The sequence below is a fragment of the Hyperolius riggenbachi genome, chromosome 7 (assembly GCF_040937935.1).
Source record: "Hyperolius riggenbachi isolate aHypRig1 chromosome 7, aHypRig1.pri, whole genome shotgun sequence".
NCBI classification, from domain to species: domain Eukaryota; kingdom Metazoa; phylum Chordata; class Amphibia; order Anura; family Hyperoliidae; genus Hyperolius; species Hyperolius riggenbachi.
In genome coordinates, this window is record NC_090652.1 from 256,241,607 (window position 1) to 256,267,565 (window position 25,959).

A 25,959-nucleotide genomic window follows, 5' to 3' on the forward strand; every position below is an offset into this window, starting at 1 on the left:
CCATAACTGCTAACAAGTGGGACAAAGGGGGCCATACCTGTTATGGGGGACATAGCGGGCCACACTAAATAAAGAGGGCACAGGTGCCATACTATAGAGAGGAAATGGGTCCAATTTTAATATAAGGGAAAAAATATATACTTGTCGAGGGTTCCCCGAGATTTGTAAATTTTTCGAAGTGTTCCTCGGGTCAAAAAAGGTTGAGAAAGGCTGATCTAAACCATACATGTCAAAGGCTGGCCCATGGGTCAAATCTGGCCTTCAGGGCCATCAACTTTGGCCAGCAAGTGGATTTCCCACTCTGCACTATGTTTGGCCCATTCCAGACCATCAGCGAAGCTATACTAGAGGTTAAAGCAGAACTGAAGTGAGAAGAATATGGAGGCTGCCATATTTATTTTCTTTTAAGCAATACCAGTGGCCTGGCTATCTTGCTGCCTCTAAGGGCCCATTTCCACTGGCCGCATTGCTGCCGTGCTGTGCGATTTTTACACCGCACATACCTGCAGGCACATCCGGTCGCGCCGCGATGCGGCTTGGTGTGGCTCTATACAATCCCTATGGGACCTGGATGTGAATTGCAGAAAACTGCAGCATGCTGTTCATACATTTAGCCGCACTGCATCACATCGTGACCGGAAATTTGCGTCAATGGAAAAGGTTCTATTGACTAACACTAAATGCAGTTTGTATGCGGTGTGGTAATAGCACCACATTGTACCATGTGTAATAGAAATGAGCCCTAATACTTTTGGCAATAGACCCTGAACCAGCATACAACAGATATGGTGTTTCTGACATCATTTTCAGATCTGATAAGATTAGCTGCATGCTTGTTTTCTGTGTGATTCAAACACAACTGCAGCCAAAGTAGGGCTGCCAGTCAACTGGCATTGCTTAAAAGGAAATAAATACGGCATCCTCCATATTCTTCTCAATTCAGTTGCCCTTTAAAGGGACTCCGAGCAGTGCAGAAACTATGGAAAGATGCATATCATTTTAAAGCTCTCTTTCGCCTCTTTCCAATGATAAACAAACCACCGCCCTACGCCTTTTAGTTTTCGCTATTTTCGCGATCGAAATTGCCGCGGCCGCGACTTTGATCACGAAAATAGAGAAAACTAAAAGGCGTAGGATGACGATTTAGGGGTCGTCAGAAAGAGGAGAAAGAGAGCTTTAAAATGATATCCATCTTTCCATAGTTACATTGTATTACACAGGGCGACTTTTTCCTAAAGTCAGCAGCTCCATACTGCTGAATGGAGCTGCTGACTTTGAGGAAAAAGTCGCCCTGTGTAATACGGCATCCTCCATATTCTTCTCAATTCAGTTGCCCTTTAAAGGGACTCCGAGCAGTGCAGAAACTATGGAAAGATGGATATCATTTTAAAGCTCTCTTTCTCCTCTTTCTGACGCCACCTAAATCATCACCCTACGCCTTTTATCTTTCTCTATTTTCGTAATCAAAGTCGCGGCCGCTGCAATTTCGATCACGAAAATAGCGAAAACTAAAAGGTGTAGGGCGGTGGTTTATATATCATTGGAAAGAGGAGAAAGAGAGCTTTAAAATTATATACATATTTCCATAGTTTCTGCACTGCTCGGAGTCCCTTTAAGGCCTAAATCAGCAGGGAATCTATAGGGGAAAGGGAGGTGGAAAACACTAAACACCAAGGAACTGTATAAGGGAGAGAGGGGGGGCATTAGACACCAGGGAACAGAATAGGGGAGAAAGGACCACTAGACACCAGGGAGCAGTATAGAGAAGGGGGGCACTAGACATCAGGGAACTTTATAAAAGAGGGTGTTGGCTCTAGACATTGAGTTTGGCAACTTGGTCCCAGTGTTCAATTTTAGCCCAATTCAAGTTTGCCACCTCTGGTCTAAACATTTGTAGTGTAAAGAGAATGGGAACCATGTTAGAAAAAGAAAAGCCAGATACTCACCTAAGGAGAGGGAAGGCTCAGAGTCCTATAGAGCCTTCCCGCTCCTCTCCCGGTGCCCGTTCCAGAGCTGGCTCAAACGTAGCAGTATTTGACTAAATTGGTCAAATACTGCTACTTCCGCCGCCGAAGGGAGGCTTTCGGCAGTCTTCGGGAATCCGAGTGCTCCCGAAGGCGGGCCGCTCCAAACTGCGCACGCGCGAGCGCCCTCTATCGCGTCATCGCACATGCGCAGTATGGAGCCGCCTGACTTCGGGAGGACTCGGCTCCTGAAGACTGCCGAAGTCCCCCGTGGCGGGGATGTGAACGAGGGAGCAGCCGCTGCAACGAGGGCATGGGGAGAGGAGAGGGAAGGCTCATTAGGACACAGAGCTTTCCCTCTCCTTAGGTAAGTAGCTGGCTTTTTTTTTTTTTACTAATCGGGAACCATTAGCTTTAAAGCTAATGTTAAGTGAAAAATAAACAGATACTCCCCTGTGGAGAGTGAAGGCTCTGGGTCCTGTACGGCCTCCCTGCTCCTCTTACGGTCCCCTTGCTCCAGTGCTGTCACCTCGTTCCAATCTGCCCCCGCTGGAGGCTTTGGAAGTCTTCGGGAGACAGAGTGATCGCAAAGACGGGCGACTCCGTACTGTGCATGCGTGAGCATGCAAGAGAGTGACAACGCTGTTATGTCCGCCACAGTGTCGGGCATACCGCTAAGGAGGTTAAAACTCTTATTTTAGTATTGTTTGCTTGTTGGAAAATTGCATTGATTTTCCCCCACTGCTGTCCATGGCTTAGGATGTATCCCAGCATTATTTACACATCTGTGATCTGCTGTGTGCCAGGCCTGATTAGTGATATGGGCAGAAACAATAAGGATGGAATGCAATCAGCACTGATCTACTCAGACCTCATAAGCAGATAACAACAGAGATACGGGATTCAGATCACAGACAAATCTGTAATGATGACATGCAGCCATGAATAGAACTGGGACATTTCTAGGGTTAGTAGAGGGAGAAGTAAACTGCCAGCACAGCTTACAGCAGTTCTAGAGCACAAGTACAATCTGCTGCTACAGGGCAAGACCAGACATATAAACAACAAATAACAATTTAAAATGTGTTTAACACCCTATAAGTCTACTTCTGCTAATCTACACTGCTTTACAGTAACCCCCTGAATGTAAATATGCCCCAGTAGTTTTAATAGAGAAGTTAGGATAAATACGCAGAGCTGCTGGTTCTGCAGCCCCCATGAGCTTTCTTGATGCCCATCTGCTTCTAATTCCCACCGCCATTATATGACAGTATTTACAGTATAGCAGATGAGTTCCTCATCTTCATTGGCTACCAATTAACCAGAGGATGCAGTGCAAACTCTAACTTACAAAGATCTCCACAATCTCCCTTCCCTGTACATCTCCTCACTAGTTTCCAGATACCAAACCAACCACAATCTCAGATCTGCACATGACCGTCTATTGTTCTCCTCTAGAATCACCTCCTTACATTTACGTATACAAGATTTCACACATGCTTCACCTCTCCTCTTGAATGCCTTTCCACAACACATCTGTCACTCTCTAACCTTTGGTATCTTTAAACGTGCCCTCAAAACTCACTTTTTCCATCAAGCATATGCTCTACCTTAGACCAGTTCACCTTTTGAACTCTGGCCAAGTTGTAGTCCTACCAGATAACCTAAAACACACTGCCTCTATGTATGAATATTGTATACTAACCCATCTCTTGTTTCCCCCATTCCTTAGATTGTAGGCTTTTGTTTAGTGTATTGGTGAATACCATTGTCTGTATTATTTTGGTACCCCATATTTGTTTCTTGCTTTATACAGCGCCACAGAATATGTGGCGCTGTATAAATCATTAATAATAATACAAAAATAATCTCTTATCCACCAAACAGTGGCCTCTAGGGATGAGAGTGAGAAAACCTATGATTGTAAATCTCCAATGCCTACAGAACTCAGATGCGGTCACTGAAAGACCAGAGCTTGTTCAGAATATATAGAGAAGCATATTCGCTTTCAGAGAGCTTATTGCTCAACTGTTTTAGAAAGCTGGCGCATACACCTGAGTGCTCTTCTCTGCTCAGTCTTAAAGTAACTAGGGAGGCTCAATGAGATGCAAATATTTGCGAGTTCATGCAGGATTATGAAAATTGTATGCAAGTGTATGCAGCTTGAAAATGGACCAATTTAGTCCCACCAAGATTTAAAATGATTGGTCCATTTTCAAGCTGCATTTATTTGCATAAAAATGCACATAATCCTGCATGAACTCGGAAATATTTGCATTTCATTGATTGTTCCTAAAAGTAAAAAAAAAAAAAAGTCAGATACTCACCAATGAAGATCTGGATCTCATGGAGCCGTCCCGATCCTCTCTCAGCGCCCTCGCTCCAGCACTGTCACCCCTGTTGAAATTATTCGACCAACTGGTTGAATACGCATTCGGGAATCTTAGGAAGGCTTCAGAAACACTGTCTGAAGACGGGCGGCTCAGTACTGCACATGCATGAGTGCGCGCTCGCGCAATACGGAGCTGCCTGTCCTCAGAAGCACTCGGAGACATGAGTGCTTCGGCTCCCAGAGGCGGCAATTCTGAACGGGGACAGCAGGGGAACGAAGACACAGAGACGACTGGGAAGGTTCTATGGCATCCATAGCCTTGCTGGCTCTGCTAATTAGATCATATAGTTCATCTGTCATTCAGCAAATGTTTAGAAGGGTAAAACAACCTGAAAGCAAAAGAGCTCAGGGTAAGCCACCGTGACATCAACTACTTACCTTTTACCATGTTAGCAATGGGAAACCAAAGTTTTTTTAGAGGATCATAAAATTCAGCTTCCTGTGCTGGAGCTCCTTTCCTATATCCACCTAAAGCATAAACGCAACCAGCCAGAGTGACTGAGCAGTGATAGTACCTTGCATGGATCATGGGACAACTTTCTGTCCATTCATCTGTCTCTACATTATAAATCCAGACAGTGTTCAGAGCTTCTATATTATCAGTCCTGTAGCCTCCAGTTATATAAATATGAGGTCCTAAGTTGGTGGCACTGTAGCTCTCCCTGGTATGATCTGGCATATCTGCCCCCTGAATCCAGTTGTTACTTTCTGGATCCCACACATGTACCTCTGACAAAGGATGCCAGTAATAACCCCCAACCACAAACATATTGGCAGTGGATCTTTTGGCCACTTCTTGTGGTTGACTCCTGACAGCATAATACACTAAGGATTGTACCTTATTCTCTGTTAGTAAATGCTTCTTGTGCAACTCCAATGAAGACCTGAGATAGTTATCATCAATGTCAAGTTTAATGCATTTGAGTAGGTCGTGGATATATTCTATACGTTTCCTAGGATCATGTGTAATCCACCTAACCAAAGGCTGCAAAAGTGCCTCCTCTTTCCAGACGTTGAGGTTCTTCTGGGAAAGGATGTATGTGAGTTTTTCAAAAGTGAGGTCCAAAAATTCTTCCTGAGTCCAAACCTCTTGGAACCTAGAAACAATAATTCTTCTAGATTCCTTCTCTAAAGCTGGGCAGATATGAAACTCTGCAAAAGAATGCATGCCCAAGCAGTTGTCCACATCCAGATGTCTCACCAAGAATTGCTCACAGGCTTCCTTGACTGATACAAAGTGAAGCTGGTCAGAAGCTTGGAGAAGAGCTTGGACATTCTTGGCACTGATCCTGATTTGAGCAGTGTAAGCATAGTTCAGCAGTGCCTCTAAGATGCTCTGATCAATCCCAGAAAGCTTGATGTGGCTGTTGGACTTTTCCTTCATGTCTGCTGTGAACATCACCTTGAAGTACTGGCTACAGGCAGCCAGGGCAGCTTTGTGACACTGGAAGATCTTCCCAGAGGAACAGGAAATGGAGACATCTGTGAAGAGACCCTCTTTGTAAAACGTTCTAAAGGATTCCAAAAAGTCTACATGGTGCGTTGGGTCGCTGTAGGTAAAACAGTAATCCTCCGGGTCCTTTTGTGACATGGCTACAACACAAAATGAAAAATGCCCAATACATAAAGGTGTATGGCGAGGTAGACAAAGTAAAACAAAGCAGCCCACTGAGGGAAAGGGTTAAGCAATGGCATACATGATACCTAATACTAGTGTGCATTTATAAAGAGCAAGGTCAGATGACAAGATGAGAGAGGCAGTATGAATTTCCCAGGACAGGGATATGAATGAAACAAAATAACAGCAGCGCTCTACAAAACAGGGACATCAGAAAAGCGGGTGGTGGGTGTACTTTTCTGTGGAACATCTGATCGCTTGTTTATTAAGCCTACAGAATAATCTGATTTAGCTTCAGCCATCTAGTAATGGCATCCTTGCGCTGGCTGCCAAAATGCTTTCAAATGGTCGTGCTGTAGGCAACATAGAAAAATATCAATCAACGGCATGCGAGCCAGCTATTAGTCAGCTTCCCCAAACATCACCTCCCCTACTGCAGATTACTGAATATCATCAGAATCATAGCAGCAGCAGCAGCCACAATGCACTGCTATTGTTGTGGACAGCCTCAGACAGCTGCACTCTGCTTCTATGGTTATGTTACTGTAAATAAGGCTTAAGGCTTTTAATATCACTGCCCATCCATTACCAGCAAGCCCTTTAGACGCCTCCTCTTATGAACCAGCGGGATTAGCAGAAAGCTGTCAGCACTGGTCGGGGCTTGGAGTCTTCTCCTTCTCGCTCCACACTGTGGCTTCATGCCAGTGGCTATATTCAGGTGCAAAACAATACAACCGTATCAAGCATGCAAATTCCATGAAATAATACAGCCCTGCCTCTGATCTCCTCTCACACACCTTGCACAGAGCCCTGCATCCAGTGTCATGTAGAGGATCTCACTTGTCAGCCTTGCTTGGCAATCATGGACAATAGGTGTTGCTGGATCTCTGCAGAGATGACATTATGCAGGCATTCCATGTGTTCTGTATGTGCTGTCACCCCCCACTACCATTCCTTCATTCACATCACTGAATGCTATAAAGGGTATACATGTATACAAGCCCTGCTTTGAATGGGAGGCTCTGTAGCTGTTGATGTAGCAGATCTCTGGCTGTGTTTCGAGAGACTGTCAGTGCTTCATAAAAGAGCTTATGTTTACCTGCAGCAAGCTTCCCAGGCCAGGAAGCGTTAATGTTCTTTCAGCGAGGATCCCTGGCTGCTGTCAGTGGCTGGTAGCACTGGATAGAGCGCCTCCTTGTTGACCATCTTTGGCATAGGCTGCTCACATGGGGAATTGCAATGGAAGATAGCTGCTTTTTTTTTTTTCTTTCCAGAGGGGAGGGAATGTCACATCCTATTTTGGTATCCCAGCTGCTCCCCTCTCACTGCTATCACAGACTGCATCCCTTTTCCCATCCCCACCTCCTCATCCCTGGCAAAGGTCACTGGATATTCATCACACAGCACTGCCTAGGCTCTCCTCCGGATACCCTATCCCTTTTAATTATTTAAACCTATTCAGTTCACTTTAGGGTTAAGTAGTCTATGCATTCGCTACCAACGCCATTAATAAAAGGCAGATACGGTACAGTGATGAATGTGGGATTGTCAACCAATACTTACATTTTATAAAAAATTTTAAGATTCCAAAAGTGAAAGTGCTTCCACTGTTATTATTGATTTTTACAGCAATATATTCCGTGGTATTGTACAAACAAGCATGGACTGTATATAAACACTGACTGGTACAAAATGCAAAATTGGTAGACCTGGTAATGACAATGATAAACAATGAATAAAATGTTTATATATAATCGCATCAGTCAGGGAGGGAACACACTTGCTGGGTCGTTTTCCTCGTCAATTCCTGGATCCCCGACTGATTTTGCGATTGCGTTTTCTGCAAACATATTGCCGCGATTGTTCCGTTATTTTCCATTTGCAGCGGCATATACTGTAATTGCAAACACGCGTCATGCAGGAAAAGCGGAAAGCTGTGCAATTTGAAAATGCCTGGAAAATTGGGGACGCAAACGAACGGTTACGACAAGCGTTTCTACTGACATCGATAGCCTGTGGAATCGTGCGCTTTTTGCTGCAGCAAAACACACACAACCGCAGCTAGCATGTTCCCTGACTTAGTAGTGCAAAATAGTACATAATATATGTAATGTGTTAGGGGGTGTAATTGTAAGGGTGGCGGGCTGCTGATTCCCTCTAACAACCCCCCCCCCTCCTCCAAAAAAAAATGCTGTTATTTTTGCCTTTTTATGGAGGTCCTATGTACAAGAGTGACAATGATCATACATGAGCCTGACTTCTGTAGGGGTTTGCCTGTTTGCGGGATTGTCACCTTGTGATCCTTAGAGCCTCAGTGGTGTGTTTATATACAGCATGATCAGCTGATTACTGCTTCATTGATCATAGAATAGCAGTTTTACATTTTAAAAATGTGCCAACCTCTCCCCTTAACCCTTTACTGTTTAAGAAAACTGAGCCTGTGAGTGTGGGATTAGCAGAACCAACCCAGTCCATTCTCCTCGTTACTGGGGAAAATCATCCATCCCCCTCCTTCCAGACCCTTGGAAAGCACCTCTGACCAATGTCCAGGACAGGGGCTATTTCCTACCTCCAGTGGCCAGGAGGTAGGAGCATAGCAATAGCCATAGCAGCTGGTATGGGGCCCTGGAGCATAGGGGGCCCAGTGGTGGGTACATAATGTATTCACCATTAATGAACTTGCGTTTCTCCTCCCTTCTTTTCACAGTGCCCATGAATTATGTGCAGTGTTAATTGGCACTGCTTAAGTGCCTATATCTGAGGGCTCCATGATCTCTCCCCTACTGTCTTGAGGAGCCTCTTCCGGGTCGCCGAAGTCAGGCCTTAGCCTTAGTGCACAGGCGTTGGCAGGCTGCGCGCGTCCTGATTGAAGCACGTGGCCGGGAGCGCTCTGAGAATGCACATGATGTTGTCGTTTCTCGGCTCTGGTATCCTTTAAAGCTGTGTGTTTTTTTTTCAGTATACTGCTGCCTAACTACTCAAAAATTGTGACCATCCAGCATTGGTGTTTGGTCTTGTAGCTTTTGAGATTTCTGGACTCTTTTAATCATACTGTGTACTACCACTTCCTCTTGAGGAGAGTATGAACTGGCAATTTCTGCACTTTAGAGCCAGCAGGAGATTTGCAAAATTGCAGATAAGTTGTCTGAGACAACCACTTAAAGGATACCCGAGGTGACATATGACATGCGATAGACATGTGTATGTACAGTGCCTAGCATACAAATAACTATGCTGTGTTCCTTTTTTTTCTTTCTCTGTCTGAAAGAGTTAAATATCAGGTATGTAAGTGGCTGACTCAGTCCTGACTCAGACAGGTAGTGACTACAGTGTGACCCTCACCGATAATAAATTCCAACTATAAAACACTTTCCTAGCAGAAAATGGCTTCGAAGAGCAAGAAAGACATAAAAAGGGGAATTTCTTATCAGTGGGGGTCACTCACACTGTAGTCACTTCATGTCTGAGTCAGGACTGAGTCAGCCACTTACATACCTGATATTTAACTCTTTCAGGCAGAGAAAGAAAAAAAGGAACACAGCAGTTGTTTGTGTGCTAGGCACTGTACATACACATGTCTATCTTATTATGTCACTTTGGGTATCCTTTAACCACTTGAGGACCCACCCTTTACCCCCCCTTAAGGACCAGCGCTGGTTTAGCTGATCTGTGCTGGGTGGGCTCTGCAGCCCCCAGCACAGATCAGCGTGCAGGCAGAGTGACCAGATCGCCCCCCTTTTTTCCCCCCTATGGGGATGATGTGCAGGGGGGGTCTGATCGCTCCTGCGTGCAGGCTAGTTGCGGGGGGGCACCTCAAAGCCCCCCTCCGCGGCGACATTCACCCCCCTCCCTCTCCTACCTCTCCCCCCGGTGATCCAGGCTGCACAGGACGCTATCCGTCCTGTGCAGCCAGTGACAGGACGTCCCCTGTCACATGGCGGCGATCCCCGGCCGCTGATTGGCCGGGGATCGCCGATCTGCCTTACGGCGCTGCTGCGCAGCAGCGCCGTACAATGTAAACAAAGCGGATTATTTCCGGTTTTGTTTACATTTAGCCTGCGAGCCGCCATCGGCGGCCCGCAGGCTATTCACGTAGCCCCCCGCCGTGAATTGACAGGAAGCAGCCGCTCGCACGAGCGGCTGCTTCCTGATTAATCAGCCTGCAGCTGGCGACGCAATACTGCGTCGCTGGTCCTGCAGCTGCCACTTTGCCGACGCACGGTATAAGCGTGCGGTCGGCAAGTGGTTAAGTTCCAGATAAACGTCTCAGCACACAGCAATATCACAGCAGTAAGGCCCCATCTACATGATACAATTCCACGTACGAATGATTGAATTTGATCGTATCGAATTCGATTGGTTTAATTAAATCCGGCATGTCTGATCGGGACTCGACCGATTTTGCATTGATAACAAATAAAATATCTGGATTACCGATCAGACCCCACCAACAGAGAGCTCTGTTGGTGGGGAAAAAGGGGGGGGGGAGGAATCACTTGTGTGATGTGTTGTGCGGCCCTGCAGCGAGGCTTTAAAGCTGCAGTTGCCCTTTTTTAAAAAAAAAAAAAGGCCTGGTCTTTAGGGGGTTTAACACTGTGGTCCTCAAGTGGTTAAAAGATCGCCAGGCTAGCGACAATCTGCTTGTTGTTAGCCTGCTTTATTTATGTGAGGCTGTCAATCAGCCTCCTCCTCACCGCCGCCTCCATGACAGGCTCCCCCCGCCGCTCTCCGCCTCTGGTAGCTTCCTCCAATAGGAAGCCAAGCCGCCACCCAGGAGTACTTTCTTAGGGCTCTTTCACATTAGGGCAGACTTTGTGCGTTAACGCAAACGGAAGCCGTTTGCGTTAACCAAGGTAAGATGAAAGTCCATAGACTTTCATTTTACCTCTCACACTCGACGCTGCGTTTCGATGCGTTGCGGTTCCGACGCACCTGGGCGCAGTTTTTCCTCCAACGCACCCGTGAGCCGGCGTTTTCCGTCTGGTTTAACCAGTTCGGCCTATCTGGACGAGTTTCCTCGTCCAGATAGGCACTGGTGCTGCCGCCGGCTCGTGCGCGCGATCGGGCGCGCCCCCGCGCGCGCTCCCGCTGCCCGCCGCTAGCCCCCCGATCAGTGAATGGGAATATAATTCCCATTCACCGATCTAACTTCCCCGCAGAAATACCGACGCTTTCTCTCCAGAGAGCGCGGTATTTCTGCCCCCAGGAAACAACTCCTCAGCATTTTAGTTCCTAGATGCGAGCTGGTTCGCATCTAGGACTTTTTTCACTGTGGCCATCTTGTGGCCAAATAGTAAACTGCACCCACATACATTTTTGATTAAAAAAAAAACATTATTTTACATTTAAAATTAGCAGCTTCCCTCCCACACCAAAAATTACCCACATACACTTTTTTTATAAAAAAAAAAAAAAAAAAAAAACAATTAAAAAAAAAAAAAAAAAACAACATAAATAGTTACCCAAGGGTCTGAACTTTTTAAATATGCATGTCAAGAGAATATGTTATTATATTATTTAAAGTTATAAGCTTATAAATAGTGATGGACGCAAATTGAAAAAATGCACCTTTATTTCTAAATGAAATATCGGCACCATAAATTGTGATAGGGACATCGTTTAAATGGTGTAATAACCGGGACAGATGGGCAAATAAAATACATGCGTTTTAATTACGGTAGCGTATATTAATTTCAAACTATAATGGCCAAAAACTGAGAAATAATGAATTTTTTCAGTTTTTTTCTTATTCTTCCTGTTAAAATGCATTTACAGTAAAGTGGCTCTTAGCAAAATGTATCACCCACAGAAAGCCTAATTGGTGGCGGAAAAAACAAGCTATAGATCAATTCATTGTGATAAGTAGCAATAAAGTTATAGGTGAATGAATGGGAGGTGAACGTTGCTCGGATGCATGAGATTTTCGGCACTGCGGCGCTGAACCGGTTAATTACCAGCTACCGCCGCTGATTGCGTCGCACCGCAGATACCCGACGACACGCCGCAGGCAGACAACGCGTGCAGGAGAACGCTCCTGCTCGCGTTGTCTGATGTGAAAGAGCCCTTAGCAAACAAACTTTTTAGCAGTTTGCAAATGAAAAGGTAGAAAAAGATATTTTGAGTATTTTCTTGCTTGTTGGTGGATTAAAATGTATTTTGTTTTCAGATGTGAAAATATCACCTAGGAGAAAACTCAGGAGAAAAAGTTAATTGCATATGGGCCATGGCCTCATTTGACAGAGCTTTATCAAATACTTTATCAAACGTTTTATAATTTACCTCATGGGTAAAATCTAATTTTGAATTCACTAAGGTGTTATAGATTTATCGATGAAATGATGAATAAATCTATAACACCTTAGTGAATTCAAAATTAGATTTTACCCATGAGGAAAATTATCAAACGTTTGATAAAGTGTTTGATAAAGCTCTGTGAATTGAGGTCATACAATGATAAATAAACACTCCTTCAAGCCTATGAGCATTTCAGTGCATGCTTTTCACCCTTCTCTTTTCATAACTAGGGTTATACAGGTGGCAGCCATTAGCAATTCCTCCTTTGCCGGACACCTCCTATTCCACCAGTTTGCCGGATTCTTTCCCGGCAATATGGAAGGGAGGGGTTCCTCCAATATATGTAAAATATTTTATATTTGTCATCATGCAGCTGAAAAAAGGCTGCTATTTATTATTATAATTTAGAAAATAGATTTTATTTCTAAAATCTTGTATTTTAATTTGGGTCCACTTTAATTGCATATGGGCCTAGGAGAGCAAATTCATTAGATAAATGGATAAAGACCCCCGTTTGATTAATTGTTCTCCTGAGTTTCCTCCCAGGACATATTTTTTCATATTATTTATAAAATAACTTTTCAACACTCTGAAATTAACAAGTGTCAAAATTATTCATATCTTTTTTTTTGCCTGCTGGGGAAATAATTATTGTGTTTTATGCAGTGTGAAAATATCTCATTTTTGAAATCTCAGGAGTCAGGAGAAATGGTAATTGAATAGGAGCCAAAGAACGAATCCTGATCCTGAGATAAACATATAAGGGCCCATGCGCAATTACTTTTTCTCCTAACTTTTCTGATTAAATATTTATGTAATTATTTTTTTTAATAAATTGTATTATTTATTTATTTTTACAAAAACCCTCCCTCCCCCCAGCCAGCCAATCACAGAGATTGGCTCTCATTGGCTTCAGCCTATGAGAGCTGATCTTTCTACTGTGTCCCAGGGGGACAGCCGTATCACACAGCTGTCCCCAGTACAACGCTGTCGTAGATCGCAGCGCTGTACTATACTAATAGACGGCAGTTACGCTGTCGAAAAAGTCTCCCAGCGACGAACGCCGCTGGAAGACTCCGCCTACCAAGCAGAGATGTGCGCGCATCATCGTGTGCGATCTCCTGCAAAACAGGCCCCAATGACCTTACGCCAATCGTCATTAGGCGATCCTGGGGCACCCGCCGCATCCATGCCCATCGGCGTGATGTGGTTGACAAGAAGTTAAGGGGGGGCAGCAGAGCCTGGGGGGGGCTGGCAGTGGCGATACAATGACTCAGAGGCATGTCATTGTGCACACGACATGCCTCTGGGTCCTATTGGGATTACAATATGCCACCTCAGGTACTCATTAATACCGGAGTTGTTTATTTTTTAATACAGAATTGTAATGAATAGCGGAGATGCCGCCGCGTGGGCAAGCGGCATGGCGGCTATCTCCGCGTCCAAGCCGGCGACTTCTGCCGCGCAGCAACATGCTGCTAGTTCGCCTGGTCCTTCTAGTGCACACAGATTGAGAGCTGCGCGCGCGCCAGGCGACAGGACCTTTATGCTAGCAGAAGGGGAGTCAGCTGATCATGCTGATCAGCTGACTCCAGCTAGGTTCCGGATTGGCTGAGTGACTTGGGCGGCGCTGCGGAGCGCTCTAGGTATATATAGGACTTGCCTGTCAGTTGCAAGTTGTCTGCTGTTGCGAAAACTTACGTGTGAGCACTCAGACCTCAGTCAGATCTTACAGTGTGTTAGAACCAGCCGGAGCTGGGAATTCACACTTAGTCAGATTCCGGTGTTAACCTTTAAAGTATTATTGAATTGTTAGACTAGTTCCCAGGTGTTGAGACCAAGGACCTCACACCTAAGACTAGGAGATTGCTACTTTGCTACTGATCATCTGTGACTAGTTCCCAGATGTTGAGACCAAGGACCTCACACCTAAGACTAGGATTAATATTTATATTCTGTTTACCTGTTATGATCTCTGGCTTTCCTGACCACTCTCCTGCTCACTGATTTGGTACCTCTGCCTATCTGATTACCTGTTGCCGACATTGCCTGTACCCGGATACCGAATCAGTCTTCTGTCTCTGTACTTTATCTGTCCGTGTGTTGCCGACTCTGCTTGACTGACCTTTCTGGCTGTCACCCAACTCTTGGGTGGTCAGCCTTACTGCACTATCTGTGACACTTGCTCTTCAGGTGTTCACCAGCTGCAAGCACAGGTTTAGGGTCACCTGCTCCTCAGGAGACCATCTTGCAGCTCAGCCAGTGGTCTCTATCACTTAGGAGTCCACTGGCTGCAGTACAGTCTGATTCCCTGCCCTCAAGGAATCCTTGGCTGCAGTACAGTCTGATTCCCTACTCCTCGGGAAGTCCCTGGCTGCAGTCTAATCATATCTCTCATTCATCCAGTTATAACTCCGGCAGTCCAGTCAGTGGTTCCTGCTCCTCAGGTGTCCACTGGCTGCAATACCATCTGATTCCCTGCTCCCCAGGGAATCCTCGGCTGCAGTTCCATCATAATCACTCATTCCACCAACTGTCCTCTTTGCAGCCCAGTCAGTGGGACCCTGCCCCTCAAGGGTCCACTGGCTGCAGTGCAGTCTGGTTCCCTGCTCCTCAGGGAATCCTTGGCTGCAGTAGTGTCTGTATCTCCCGCCCCACGGGAGATAACTTCTCTGATTACTGTTGCACCAAACACTATATTACATTGTGTGTCCTGTGTCTAGCTATACTAGCATTATTGGTGATTCTGCAGATCACACATAATCAAAGTATAGCATCTGTATTATTGGTGATACTGCAGATCACCAATAATCAGAAAAAATCTGTGTTGCTGACACCAATCATTACAAGAATGTAAACAAAACGTTAGATGGTGACAACTATTGAAGCTACTTCTTTATGGATGTCACCAGCATTGCTTTGTAAACAATCAACAGTTGCAAAGAAAACAAATTCATTAAGGGCTTCTAAAATTGTCCCATGTGTGTCCAGCATTACATCTATTTATATCCTATGATAAAAGCCCCACTACCCAACCCTGAAAACTGAGAAAGCATTGACGCATCCTGCCCAGAAGAGTTAGGTGTCAGCCCAGTTCATCACATTTCACACTGTCATTGTGAAGCGCTGTGTGAAACAGGTGTAGCTCTATTCACCCTTCTAGAAGAGCACAACATAGGAACGGAATACAAGTCAGTGCAGTTTCTGCAGTTCTGGTGAACAGTGAAACTCAATACGCGCTCTCCATTAGCATGTTTTACAGAGTTGGACAGCAGCCAATATCATCACAGCACAATGGAAGGTAAAACAAGCGAGTACATCAAACTATTCCAGGCACTCTGCACAGCACTGTACTTCTCCAGACCATTACAAGAAACTGCAGTCACTCTCTCACACTGCCAAATAAATGGAAAATACGGGTGGATAATGTATCATTTATAATTCATACTAATCTGTTCTCCATAAATCCTGCCTCCCATCCAGGGTTGTTTCTGACCTAATCAGTACATGCAGCCCATCATGTCATCACTGCACCGCCTCCCCTATACACATACATGGTGATGGGCAGAGGATGTGTGTAACCGGACTGACACACACAATCAAACTATCCACTACTAACTACATCATTTTTCTGAGATGAGAAAGGGGGCAGCATATAGCATGAGAATACAGTGCCTTGCAAAAGTATTCACCCCTCCTTGGCTTTACACCTATTGTGTTACATTCCCAACCTGTAATTTTAATGCTTCTTAAAGGATACCAGAGCCGAATCAAGTAGGAGAAACTGGGGGAGCATGTATGTATGGGGAGCTGTCCTGATGGCCACTGCTCCCCTCTGTCCCCTTCCTTTTATATCCAAATGCCCCCCAGCAGCCTCTTCTGGGTCGGTGAAATCACTCAGCGCATGACACAATCGTGACGGCATGTGCAGAGCGCTCCTGGGCGCGGTGCCGCACTGTAGGACATGCGCAGCCAGGCCAGCACCTGCGCACTGATGCCCGACTCCGGCGACCCGGAAGAAGCTGTCAGGGGACATTTAGATATGAAAGGAGGGGGACTGAGGAGAACTTGTTGCTCCTACTTGATTCAGCTCTGGTAGCCTTCAATCTTAGTTTTTTAGGTGACCGGTCAACCCAAAATAGTCTTTGTGAAATGAAATTAGAAAAAAAAAATATAAAAGTTTTTTTTAATTAATAAACTGAAAATTGTCATGCACATATGTATTCACCCCCTTTGCCATGAAGCCCCAAAAAGTCCTGGTGCAACCAGATACCTTCCAAAGTCACATAATTAGTTAAATGAAGTCCACCTGTGTCACATGATCTGTCAGTATAAACACACCTTTTTAGAAATGCCCCAGAGGTCCATAGAACCATAATAAGCCATACACTCCATAGAGCTGGGCTTTATGGAACAGTGGCCAGAAAAAAAAAAAGTCAATGCTTGGCGTTAAAAAAATAAGACGGCACACTTTGAGTTTGCCAAAAGGCATGTGGGCAGCTCCCCAGATGTTTGAAGGAAGGTCTGGTCAGATGAGACTAAAATTGAAACTTTTAGGCCACAAATGAAAATGTTATGTCTGGCGCAAACCCAACACATCCCATCACCCCAAGAACACTGTCGCTACAGTGAAACATTACAAAAATAAAAGGAAAAAGGGCCACCCCCTATAGGTTTTGAAATATCTGTCAAAGGACAAATGACTGGTACAAAAACTAAGAGTAAATACAAATTCTCTCTTTATTAAGCCAATTAACAAACATTAAAAACAATTGAAAACAAGGCAACACCATGCTCAGCCCAAACAAGCCCCTTGTATAATAGGATATTTGGCAATAAGCCCTGAGCACAGTCTGAGATGCTGCATACAGATTCTATGTAATTTGCCAAATGCAGAAATAGTGTGTACAATGCCTGAGGCGCAGTGGTAATAATATTGCTGCGTCACAATAATAAATCAATAAATAAAGTAATAGGTGACACTGCACCACTGCAATACAACAAGAATGAAACACACATGAATCAATATGCAGAGAAAGTTAATGTTCAATAAATATCTCCTGAGCTGAGCGTCCATATAAAGTGCAACACAATAATATGTGATAATATGACCTCATAGAGGAAGATAAGGTGCAAGTTTGAAACAAACAGTAACATGAAAAATGCAACATGTATACATTTTATATGTTACTGTTTGTATCAAACTTGCACCTTATCTTCCTCTATGAGGTCATATTATCACATATTATTGTGTTGCACTTTATATGGACGCTCAGCTCAGGAGATATTTATTGAACATTAACTTTCTCTGCATATTGATTCATGTGTGTTTCATTCTTGTTGTATTGCAGTGGTGCAGTGTCACCTATTACTTTATTTATTGATTTATTATTGTGACGCAGCAATATTATTACCACTGCGCCTCAGGCATTGTACACACTATTTCTGCATTTGGCAAATTACATAGAATCTGTATGCAGCATCTCAGACTGTGCTCAGGGCTTATTGCCAAATATCCTATTATACAAGGGGCTTGTTTGGGCTGAGCATGGTGTTGCCTTGTTTTTAATGTTTGTTAATTGGCTTAATAAAGAGAGAATTTGTATTTACTCTTGGTTGTTTGTACCAGTCATTTGTCCTTTGACAGATATTTCAAAACCTATAGGGGGTGCCCCTTTTTCCTTTTATCTTTGTAGTCTTGTAGTCAGGTCGATGACCTTGCCCCCCTTATTTTTGACACACTTGTGCTCTTATTTGCAAATATGTATTGCATGATTATGCTTGCTCACCTTCTTTTGTCTAAGCTACAGTGAAACATGGTGGTGGCAGCATAATGTTATGGAGATGTTTTTCAGCAGCAGGGACTGGGAAACTGGTCTGAGTCAAAGGAAGGATGGGTGTTTCTCAATACAGGGATATTCTTGAGCAAAACCTGGATCAGTCTGCCAGTGATTTGAGACTCCCAGCAGGAAAATGACCTGCATCAATGGGAAACATTTACGGTAAATGTGTTGGAATGGCGAATTCAAATTGCAGACCTAAATCCAATAGAGAATCTGTGGTCAGAGTTGAAGATTACTGTTCAGAAGCAAAAACCATCCAACCTGAAGGAGCTGGAGCAGTTTTGACTTGAGGAATGGACAAAAATCCGAGTGGCAAGATGCGGCAAGCTCATAGAAACTTATCTAAAGGTGGTCTCACAAAGTTCTGACTTCAGGTGCGGTGAATAGTTAAGCTGAAGTTTTCTGTTAGTCTTATTTGTTGTTTGCTTCCCAATAAACCAAATAATACATCTTTAAAGTTGTAGGCTTGTTCTGTCTATGAAATGGTGCAAACTCTCAAACAATCCATTCTAATTCCAGGTTTTGAGTCAGCAAAACATGAAAAATGCCAAGGGGGAGAATAGTTTTGCAAGGAATTTTATTTGGGTAAAACACATTTTTTTTAAGTGCAAAATACCTTTTTATTGTAAAGAAAGGAATACTGCTCCTTTTCTGTTATCACTAGTTTTTCCTTTCTCTTCCTTCAAAATTCAGAACCAGTGACTTCTGTCCTGCCGCCCCAACCCTTTGGAACTCTGTACCGCACGTCAGGTCAGCTCCATTCCTAAGTGGGCTTAAATCCAGACTGAAAGGCCACCAGTTTAATTGGTAAGGGAGAAATGTATCCAATGTTAAGGAGATCTGCTCTTATCCTCCACCTCCTTTGACCCACTCTCCTGAGGGTGGTATTGAAAGTCACAGAGACTGGACAGCAGATTGGGGAGGCATTGCTGAGGAAGGGGAGGGGGTGCTGAACGTTTCCCAGCTACATTAATGGCCATTTAACCACTTTGGGACTTCCCGTAGTAAAAGCTACATTGCACTTTGGGGTCGCTTAAGCCTGAATGGTGTGCATTTTATTACATCGGCTCCCTTCCCCGGGACACCATCATGCGCCCCACCGGTACAAAATTTGGCTGTCTAATGACAGCTGAGCTCTGTGCCTCAGCCAGGAGCCAAGACCTTATGATCACTGACAGCCAATCACAGGTCCCCCCAAAAAATTGCAGCCATGCGTGCGTTGCAGAGGCGGGTGGTTGTGGCTGAGGCCTAGCTCCTGTTTTAAATTGGTGAGCCTTTGTACTAGTTTTATATATTCTGATAATCATCCGGAAACTCTCTGGGTTTATTTCTTCTTAGACAAGAATTTTTATTGCACTCAATTTTCAAAATGAGGATGTTTTATTAGTGTCCATGGCACATAGAGAGAAAAAGACTGTGCACCTGTCTCTTTAAAGAGGAACTGTTAGGTATAAGGTCTCAGAGAAAATAAACACATATATCAGTAGCTAAAGATTGGCTGTACTTACATTACATATGCATTTCACTGTCCACGTTTGTACTTCACAGAATTTTTATATAGTATATGCAGAGATTGATGCTCCTGACAGCTCATGGCAGGTTCCATGTTTTTCTGTCAAATGTGTCGTCATGTCCTGCCTGCTTCCTGATCACAGAAAAGCTTGTGCTGAATAACACAGTGTGCAGTGAATATTAATGAGCCATGTGGCTAGGAACAATAGCTGACTCCTGCAGTGTACTCTGCCCGGAGATTTATCAGTGCTACACGCTAGACTGATTACACAAGCTGCTGTAACATCTCATTAGCAGCCGAGGGGAGGGCCCCAGAATGCTTTGCAGTATAGTATGCGGCTTGCGTCCTCTTAGGTCTAACAGCTTTTCTGATAAGAACACATCAAAGGTAAGAGAGATTTTTATCTTCAATAATGCCTTTATGGCTTCCTTCTAAACTGTTTAACACAGGAGAATAGAGGTTTAAATTAGCTTCTGCAGCCTGACAGTTACTCTTTAAGTACTTTTATTCAATCCTTCAGCCAGCAACATACATTTCTGACATATCTGACAACAGAAAAGAATGATGTCAAACCTTGGTTGAAGAAGGTGTGAAGGTGAGCGGTGTCAAGGACACACGCACGCAGGGCCGAGCCTGGGCGGGTGCTGCGGGTGCAAGGCACCCAGGCGCCTGCCTCTGAGAGGCGCCGCCCGGCCGCCGCTCTCCCCGTGGCCGCCGCTCCCTCCCTCCCTCCAGCCACCGGCGGTGCCGCGTCAGACCTCAATCAGGCGCTAGGACCTAGCACGCCGCACTGATATGCGGAAGTGACATCACTTCCGCATATAGAGCGGGTGCGTCCGGCGCCTTCTTACTGGTCGGGTCGCCCGCTGATTGAGGTCTGAAGCTGCTGCAAGGTGAGGGGGGAGCGGCGGCGGCAGCGGGAGGGTTGGGTGCACTCCTGTCACTCACTACCTAAACGGGGACCCTATACCCCCTGGCTACATATACTGATCACATATACACCCTGGCTACATATACTGGGCACCTATTACCCCCTGGCTACATATCCTGGACACATATTACCCCCTGGCTACATATCCTGGGCACATATACCCCCTGGCTACATATCCTGGGCACATATACCCCCTGGCTACATATCCTGGGCACATATACCCCTGGCTACATATCCTGGGCACATATACCCCCTGCCTACATATCCTGGGCACATATACCCCCTGCCTACATATCCTGGGCACATATACCCCCTGCCTACATATCCTGGGCACATATACCCCTGCCTACATATCCTGGGCACATATACCCCTGGCTACATATCCTGGGCACATATACCCCCTGCCTACATATACTGGGACATATACCCCTACCTACATATACTGGGGACATATACCCCTACCTACATATACTGGGGACATATATCCCTGGCTATATATTCTGGGGACACTGGCTGTTTGTCATTATGTGCATTTACTGGTGAAAATCTGTCTTATTATGTGCATTTGCTGGTGAAAAGCTGTCTTATGTGCATTTGCTGGTGAAAAGCTGTCTTGTTATGTGCATTTGCTGGTTATGTGGTTGGGCGCGGTTAATTTAACCACTCCCATAGGCGCCAGAGAAAATCTTGCACCCAGGTGCCAGGCACCCCAGGCTCACCCCTGCACGCACGTGAACAAGCGCCGGACTGGCGTGAAACGGCTGTAGTGCCGTCCACTGATCTCCCTGGTCACCTTTCCCTGCTCACCTTCACACCTTCTTCAACCGAGGTTTGACATCATTCTTTTCTGTTGTCAGATATGTCAGAAATGTATGTTGCTGGCTGAAGGATTGAATAAAAGTACTTAAAGAGACAGGTGCACAGCCTTTTTCTCTCTATGTGCCATGTGTCTTTTTTTTTTTCAAATAAGTTTTATTGAATTTTGCACATGAACATAACAATATCACAATATCCCACAACAAGTCCCCCCCCCCCCCCCCCCCCACCACTCCCTTGGTCTCGGGTCTCGTGTGTTCTTCATTTATTTCTTTGGTTGAGATACGATGAAGTGCTTGGTAGCCAAAGTAAAACTAAGCCTCATAGTCTACACCGTGGACCCTAAGGTATTCTACCCATGGGATCCAGATTTTGTCGAATTTTAGGGGGCAATTGCGTTGGAGGTATGTCAATTTGTATAGCGGCAATGCCGAGTTGATAATCTTAATCCATTCCGCCACTGTAGGTGTGGTGGGTTGTATCCAGTGTAAAATAATGGTTTTCCGCGCATAGTAACTTAACAAGTCCCATAACAGTATCAGGTTCCTGGATTTTAGAATTTTACCCGAAATTCCCAGCAGATGTGTCTTGGGGGTCAAGGGAGATATGTTGCTCAAACACCTTTTGAAGCAGGTTGTTAACTCCTTGCCAATATGATTGTAGGTGAGAACATCCCCACATCATATGGATAAAATCTCCAGGTGAATCACCACATCTAGGACATTCGTCCGTTCTATGTGGGAACATTCGTGCCATACGGGTAGGAGTATAGTAGATTCTATATAGGAACTTCATTTGGATGAGCCTATCTTTCATGGATATGAGATATTCCCCTGTGGCTTCCAACAAGTCCCTCCAGTCTGATTCCTCCAGATCAGGCACGTCTTGGCTCCAGCTCTGGTAGGCCTTATCCACTCTGGAGGATCCTGTGTCTATTAAGGCAGCATAAATGGTAGACAAAGGTGCTTCAACTTGATTCCGAAGCAGTAAGGATTCTAGTGGATCAGATTTTAATGTAAGAGAGTTGGGAAACTGAGCCTGTGCCGCATGCCTGACCTGGAGGTATCTGAAGAACATTTTGTTTTGGAGTGAGAATTCTGATTTTAATTGGTTAAACGTGGATAATTGTCCATTAGGAAATAAGTGCTGCAGCCATTTGATCCCCTGTTTAGCCCAAAGCAAGGGGTCTGGGACCGCCAAGAAGTGGGGGAAATTAGGCTTGCACCATAATGGAGCAAATGGGGAGAATACGTCTTGCTCTTTATATTTCAATCTGGCGGCTTCCCATACCTTAGTAGTTAGCTTCATAGGGATGGGCAGTTGTTCCAAGGCTTTTTCTCCCCTGAAGGGAAGAAGAGAGAGTCCTTCATAGGAACCCACCACAGCAGCTACCAATGTGGTCGCTGTGTTTCTGTCCTCTTGGGCGAACCACCAGCGTATGGTTACGAGAGCGGAGGCATAAAAATACAGTTTAAAGTTGGGGAGGGCTATGCCTCCCATGGTAGTAGGGAGTTGCAGGGTCGCGAGTGAAATTTGTGGTGTCCCTCCACTCCACAGGAAATTTACTAGGATTTTGTCTATTTTGTTAAAGATGTATCTCGGGATCCATATTGGAGTTTGCCTGAATATATATGTAAGTCTAGGTAGGTATAGCATTTTGATAAGGTTAGATCTACCAGTCACCGTCAGGGGGAGTGTAGCCCACATTTTACAATGTTTTTCAAGGGATTCTAGGATTGGGTTGAGGTTGGATTTAAGGTAGTCTGTTAGTGGATGTGCCACGTGTCTTTAGTTTGTGCTCTGCACAGTTCAGGCTTGCTGCATGTCTCAACGCAAAGGGTGAGCCATCTGAAGGTGTATGCAGAAGGGGTGAAGATTCTGTACAGATTGTGGGGCTTTTGGAGTGGACTTTACCCCGAGTAGCTAGCTGAGCGCCGGGTGATTTTTTTGCTACCAAAGTGTACCTGGTGTTTTATTAGTGTGTTAGAGATTTAATAGCCAGTGATCTATGCTGGATTACACTTTGTGATGATCGCTGCTGCAGCAGCTGTTGCTGGAAGTAGTAGTGCTGCAGCTCAGGCAGTTCTGATCTATTTCCATGCAAGCTGCATAGCTTTGTCTGTCTTTCCCTGCTGTCAGCTTGTGACTGATTATCATTCACCTGTGTGGGAATCTGCATGTCTGCTCCCATTGGATGACCTCAGTATAAAGATCTGCTTCCTGCAGGGTTTCCTTGGGTTTTCATAGCTTCAGTTTAAGCCTGTCTTGCTGTCGCTTCAGCCCCCGATCGTGTTTCTTGTTCTAAAGATACTTTGCTGGTTTTGCATCATATATTGGTTCATTGCCAATATATATGCATACCAGCACGTTTATTATTTTCCTTGTATTCGTGTTACGTTGATACATCAGTGTCGCTGATGTATACGTACGCGAACTCTTTATATCCTGTGTGCAGTTAGTCAGTTTTCCAGCACGTTTTGGTAGTTTGCGCGTACCGTGAGCACCCGTGCTGAGCTAGTTATCCTGTTCCTGGTCCTGTTTGTGGATTGCGTTCATCTCTGCGAAGAGATAACGAATCCTTCTGAATCCTGTCCTGTTACCGTTTGTGGATTGCGTTCATCTCTGCGAAGAGATAGCGAATCCTTCTGAGTCCTGTTCCCTGTATTACTCCAGTCCTAGTCAGCGTTCCTGCTTATGTCATATATCGGTTCATTGCCGATATATACATATGTTAGTCAGACGTTACAAATAGTTTCATTGATAGCTGTAATTGTAATACGCTAGGAAAACATACTTATTGTATATTTATCTGTGTTACGTTCATCTATCTCGATCCTGCTATTTCCTGACTATCCTGTCCTGTCTTTGTGAGGCACGCCATCGCCGCAACGCATTGGCTGCCTCATTCCAGTCTGTCTGGTTTTGGACGCTTGCTGTCGCTAAGTAGCCGCTAGCTAGCAAGCGTTCATTCTGTCTACCTGTCCTGATCTCCTCAGTTCTGGTTTATGCGCTCAGCGCTATTTTGCGCTGAGACGTTATAACGAAAGCATTGTTTGTGGCTGTCAGATCTGCACCGGCTCTGTGCGCCACAATCTCCTATTGGAGTCAGTCCTCCCCTCCACTATACTAGGGATAGCCTGTTTCTTTGTGCTAGTGTGTGTACCTCCTCCACGTCAGCTCATGCGTTGCATGCTGACTGTGGAGAATACACCACCAAGCCTTACATTATGAAAACCCCATTACCAATCCCCATTGTGGGGGGAATTTCCAGAAATTATGACACTGTTTGTCAGGGGTCCTGCTCCTTTAAAAAAATTTGAAAAGCTTGGTCCTGAAGTTACAGACAAATTTATATCAGAATTGGTTAAAGTTCTGGCCAATCCCGACTTTCGGGCTTCTGCAATTTCTACCTGGTCTGATTGGATCGTTTGTGCTCTTTTTAAGGGCAAACTTTTTGATTGGGCAATCGATGTCTTAGATCACACTCAGTTTAGACAAAGTCCTTTGCAATTTATAGCTTTTGTAATTCACAATTGGTTGCGCATAGATCCATTGCCTTTTCCTCTTAATGAACTCCTGGCAGCAGGCCAATCAGCTGCTCCTTCAATTGCTTGCAAGAATGAGCAGCAAGCAGAAAGTGTTACTGATAATTTTCCTGCAGCTTTGAATAAATCACCAAAAACAGCAAGGTCAAAAGGCAAAACGCAAACGTTCTAAGAAACGTGTCCAATCTGCAGAATCGTTATCCTTAGCGACTGAGACCTATAATGAGATTCTGCCATTAACAGATAATGAAATGCAATTGTCTTTCAGGGGGGTTAAATGGACTTATGAAACTACTAATGAACTTTCATCACTGGCTAGGGAAAATAAAGATTTTTGTTTAAAAGAATTATCTGAGTATGATTATGAGGAGATATTACAGAGTATTGAACAAATCAACTTATTTGTGAAGCAAGGAAAGTTTGCATACACTACAGTTCAACACTTGCTACAGGTATTAGAGATTCTTAAGAATAAGGAATCTGCCAATCACCTGCTAATTAACCCAATATATGTCCCTGCCACAATCATATCTGCAAACTGTGATCTGCCTGTTAAGTATGCTTGGAATCCTCCCATTTGAGAAAGGAGAGATGGAAGCTCTGGTCAATGAATGGAAGAATGATTCAAGTTCATTTTGTCAATTTTACAGTGCAAAAAGTGAATTAGTATTGAATGCATGCATTAAGTCTGCCTATAACCTAATAAAAACTGGTGTGTGTGGGTATGACTTTGTGGCTCCATTGATCGATGTGTGGAAAATGATTTTGGATGATTTTTTATGCGATTCAATCAGTTGATACCAGGGAAGACACACTGTCAATTGGAGACTGTCCCACTTCTCCAGTTACTGAGTCCCTACCATGTCTAGTGAATGTTCCTGTAACTCCACCCTGTACCATGGATAACTCAGTGTTACTTCCCAGTAAAACAGAAGCCACTGATACTTTCTTAACTTTGCCCTGCACAAATTTCTCAGCAGAGAATCCAGAGGTCCTGCTGACTTCTGAGTCCAGCCTAGCCAGTACTCATGAGTCTTTGTTCA

The 25,959-nt window shown here is 44.7% G+C and overlaps 2 protein-coding genes across 3 annotated transcripts in view; both read right to left on the minus strand.

The window, feature by feature from the left end:
• KLHL23 (kelch like family member 23) overlaps positions 1-25,959 on the minus strand; it is a 53,438-nt gene that overhangs the window by 16,374 nt on the left and 11,105 nt on the right. The window contains exons 1-2 of one of the 2 annotated variants that reach the window (XM_068245567.1): positions 7,074-7,172; positions 4,735-5,949 (exon numbers count right to left, since the gene is read on the minus strand). In XM_068245567.1, coding sequence (XP_068101668.1) covers positions 4,735-5,947 — 1,213 coding nt within the window. In that variant the 5' untranslated portion in view covers positions 5,948-5,949; positions 7,074-7,172. Of the gene's footprint in view, positions 1-4,734; positions 5,950-7,073; positions 7,173-25,959 lie in introns of those variants that run through there. The other variant, XM_068245566.1, reaches the window with a different exon arrangement.
• PHOSPHO2 (phosphatase, orphan 2) overlaps positions 1-25,959 on the minus strand; it is a 77,362-nt gene that overhangs the window by 7,629 nt on the left and 43,774 nt on the right. The gene's annotated exons all lie outside the window — the stretch shown is intronic.